Source organism: Aphanomyces astaci (genome assembly GCF_000520075.1).
Source record: "Aphanomyces astaci strain APO3 unplaced genomic scaffold supercont1.9, whole genome shotgun sequence".
Classification (NCBI taxonomy): Eukaryota; Oomycota; class Saprolegniomycetes; order Saprolegniales; family Verrucalvaceae; genus Aphanomyces; species Aphanomyces astaci.
The window spans coordinates 1,250,872-1,255,265 of record NW_009798272.1 but is presented as its reverse complement, the minus strand read 5'-3'; the positions used below and the strand labels follow the sequence as shown (position 1 = coordinate 1,255,265).

At 40.9% G+C, this 4,394-nt stretch overlaps 1 protein-coding gene across 2 annotated transcripts in view; it reads left to right on the top strand.

Moving 5' to 3' along the window:
• Positions 1 to 3,802, top strand: part of H257_05210 — a 6,061-nt gene extending 2,259 nt beyond the window's left edge. For both annotated transcript variants that reach the window (XM_009829997.1, XM_009829998.1), the window contains 9 exons: positions 208 to 347; positions 425 to 542; positions 782 to 871; positions 1,162 to 1,308; positions 1,598 to 1,791; positions 2,241 to 2,421; positions 2,746 to 2,804; positions 3,418 to 3,620; positions 3,667 to 3,802. In XM_009829997.1, the coding sequence (XP_009828299.1) occupies positions 208 to 347; positions 425 to 542; positions 782 to 871; positions 1,162 to 1,308; positions 1,598 to 1,791; positions 2,241 to 2,421; positions 2,746 to 2,804; positions 3,418 to 3,620; positions 3,667 to 3,779 (1,245 nt within the window). In that variant the 3' untranslated portion in view covers positions 3,780 to 3,802. The remainder of the gene's footprint in view (positions 1 to 207; positions 348 to 424; positions 543 to 781; positions 872 to 1,161; positions 1,309 to 1,597; positions 1,792 to 2,240; positions 2,422 to 2,745; positions 2,805 to 3,417; positions 3,621 to 3,666) is intronic.
• The last annotated feature ends 592 nt before the right edge of the window (positions 3,803 to 4,394 follow it).

Below are 4,394 nucleotides of genomic sequence, written 5' to 3'. Positions count from 1 at the left end.
TATATATATATATATATATATATATCTTGCGAATGTCTTCAAATCCATCGAAATATTGGCATATATATATATAGATAAAGAGAAGGTTTTAAATAATTATATTCGGAATACCAAGGACCCCCCAGTATATATTTGACGTTTGTGCAAAGGTTGCCATGATTTCTTTTCATAAATATATATATATTAAGCATCTATTGTTGTGTGTAGTTGACCCAAGAACGGGAAAAAGGCAATGTGTTCCACGGGTTTGAAGAAGGGCCGATTAGGTTTGCACCTACGTACAAGTTCCAGGCGGGTACGTCGTTATATGACCGCCGACCCGAGAAAAAAGTGCGCGCGCCGGCGTGGTACGTTTGTGAGCAACGACTGGAGCAACTGGAAAGGATATATATTTTTTTGTATTTTTAAATATAAACATGAGTAGGTGCGATCGTATCTTGTGGAAAGCCAAGGCCGACACGGTGGCGTTGCAGCATTATGGCGCCGCCATGGAGCTCGACATGTCGGACCACAAGCCTGTCGCGGCGCTGTTCCATCTCAAGGTGATATATATATATATATATATATATATATATATATATATATATATGGAATATTTGGACTATTGTTTGTGTATTCCTAGTTGGCACGAGTGTGTATGTACTGGTGACGTGGAGGTAGCTAGCGTACATGGGTGATTGGATGATGGTGATGATAATGGGTATTTGGTTTTGTTGGATATATATTATATATAAGCAGCGTCGTAAAAGATCGTATATATATATATTTATGGATATGGTAGGTGAAATATGAAGTGGACGACAAGAAGGAAGCCGTGCAGCGTGAAATCTCGCGCGAACTGGACAAGTGGGAGTCAGATAACAAGCCCAAGGTGATCGATCATCCCTCACACAATGTGATTTTGTAGATATATCGTTAAAAGTATATCGAATCCCGTCTATATATATATATATATATATATATATATATATGCTGGTGGTTCAATGTTACATTCCATGGGGTGTTGATGCATTTCCTGGTTGATACGAAGCGAATGTCGCTGGAAATGCTCTGGGTGTTCTTGCTTATATGGGTGGTGGTTGATCGTATCATTCGCCAAAGATAGCATATCTTCAAGAATAGCATGATATTTCATGTTAATTATATAATAATAATGTTTAGATTTCTATTTCCGACAACAACTTGGTGCATTTCGACAAAGTGACGTACCTGGTGCCACAGACCAAGTCGATTGTCGTTGAAAACTCGGGCCTGGTCGTCGCGCACTTTCAACTGGCGCCCAAACTGCTCGACTCGGCCGTATCCAAGGTATATATATATGCCATATATAGATATTTTTACTTTATATATGCCAAATATATATATATATATATATATATATGCCCACTTGGTAAGCTGGCTATGAGGATCGGTCTTTCGGTAGTTTTTGTACTGTATCTTTATGCTTTGACATTGGAGGATTTGCTGTGACAGATTAATATTATTTTCTATTGCAATTCGTCCAAAATGTGTAGTACAAGGATATATATATATATATATATATAATCCACCGTTTTGTATGAGAATGAATCAGGAAATGATATTGTTATGTATGTAGCCGTGGTTAAGTATATCGCCCATGTATGGCATGATTCCGCCCAAGGAACAAGTGGAGCTCCAAGTGACGGTGCTTGTGGGTGGGGATGCCGCGCACGCGCTTTCGAGTGGCCGCGATACGCTGGACGACACGCTCATTCTGCGCGTGGCTAATGGCGCCGACCACTTCGTCGTCATCTCGGCCGACTACCTTCCGTACGAGAATGTATCGGTTTACAATATATATTACTTATTTATCGGTTTACAATGTATATTACTTTTGGATGTCTGAAAAGTCGAAATATCGCAGAGTGGGTGGACGGACCTTGTTTCGACGCTTGATTGATCACCATTCATACATTTATACTGAGGCTACAGTTAACAAGGAACGGGAGTGTTGGACACTCTGGCTTTTTTTAATTCTTTCAAAACTCGATGTTTTGCCACATGGATTATTCAATGTTACCTAGTTTCTACTACTGGCGACCACTCGCATGGTTGAACCGATTCTTTGACTTATATATATATATATATAGCCAACAAAAAAGCAGCCTATGAATGCGAATACGATGGTGTATATGTAGTACTAGTCCTTGGGCGGTTAGACGTGAATCCAGTGTGGGGTATGAAATGTATGAATTGATTGATAGAGTGGACTTGACTAGGTCGTGCTTTGGGTGTTCGCTGGAGCAGCTAGTCGTGCATGTTGAGCCCATCCGCCACGCCGGCGCCGTCAAGCGCGAGGCGGCGGTCGTCCAGAAGATTCCCAAGGAACTGTGGCGCATGGTCGATGCCTTGTACACGCACGGGTTGGACGCGCCCAATATCTTTGTCGACACGGATCTCGTACGAAAGCGATCTATATATATATGTATTGTGATGGGGATATATATTTTTTTTTTTCAAAATATATACCCACGTCAAAGAGATGTGTGAAGGCATGGAAAATAGGTCTGTCCACATGACTGACTGGTGAAATTTGGATCGTCGGGTGTGTTTTCTTTTCAAGTTTGTTTGTTGAATGTAAATATATATATATATGTTGCCATTTGTTTTGCATATATGACTAAGTATATATTACACTATGATTCTGAAGGATTATCTATTTTTCCCATGGTAGATGAAAACAATTGTTGTGGGCTTGTATATAACTATTTAATTTGGATCTAGTCAGAGGCGGCGGTGCTGCGGGAGGCGTTGGACACGGGCGCCCCTTTTCCAGTGCACCGGTACGTGATTGTCCCTATATATATATATATATATATTGCGTTGCATTATGTATCTATATATACATATACATTGCGTTGTAGTAATATATACATTATTATCTATATGTATATACAGTACATTACGTTGTTGTAGTAATATATACATTATTATCTATATGTATATGCATTACTAGTACATTGTAATATATACATTATTATCTATATGTATGTACATTACATTGTAGTATATATATATACGCTGCGTATGTGGTATTTATACATGTGTATATACTAGTATTTGTATATATACTAGTCAACAAAGGACACTTGCCAGCCATGAGTGATTCCTTCGATCCTGACTTCTATTCGACTCAAGATATATTTCGTCCGTTGGCGGTTCGTAGAATGAACCGCCGAATAATTGCCCAACATCCTTTAAAATTGCATATAAAACTATGTTGAAGAGGTATCTTTGTGCCTGCAATCGTACAATCAATCTTTTTATCCAATCAAATTGCAACCTTCATTCTTTGTAGCCAATCATACTCGTCCATTTCTTGAGTAGTTGGCGATTTCATCAATCCCCAAAATATGGCAAAATTGACTGCAAAGCACAATATTGTTTGTTTACTAGTCCGCAATCGATGGCGGCGCTGGTGGTGCACTGGCTGCAGACGCTGCGGGAGAGTGTCGTGCCCGAGGCGAGCGTGGCGAGTGATGTACTGGTAGTGGACGCACTCACGGCCGTACATTACAATGTGTTTATGTACGTCATGTCGTTTCTGCGCGAAGTGCTGGCGCACGCCCCTCGTAACTTGCTCCACGCATCAAAGCTGGGTACGTACGGATTTGTGGTTTATATTTTTATTAATATTATGACTAGCGTTTGTGTTTGCGCGGTGTCTGCTGGGATACACGGCCACGCAGACCCCCACGCCCAAGATCGACGCCATGGAGCGCCTGCTCGCGCACTTTTTGACCACGGGCACGTTGTAACGATCTGCTAATATATATATATGTATATATATTAATAGTAGTAGTTAATATATATATATATATATATATATATTAGTAGTAGTAGTAGTATCCGAGTGGGTGCACAAGCAGTACCCCCGACGTTCATAGCCATAGAAACATGTACCATGGTAACTTAGAGCAAGTGTATTTCTTGTACATGCCAGCCACCTACTTTCTGGATGGAAGCATTGGTTGTAATATTGTCGATATAATACAATCGAATAATCGCGCCGACCAAACCGATCCACAATCGATCTGATTGGTTGAATTTCATTGAGAAATGGGTTTTGATTGGCTAATAATTTTGAGCTCATCTGAACTAGCCAATGAAATCGATTTAAATTCCAACGAGAAGCCACAGTCGAGAACGGTGTCGCATTGGCGCAGAACATGAAGGCGTTTCTAGGCGGGCGATGGTATAACGACGTCAACCGTACGATACTGAACCTCGTGTGTGGCGACAATCCGTATGCGTCCGTGTCCAGCGCTACGCGTTCGAATTCTTTGAGCCGTCGGGCACGCCGTACATTCAAACTCGGCACGACTGGCTACATGTAGTGGAAGACTACTGCAACTTTACAGTCAAGGGACGAC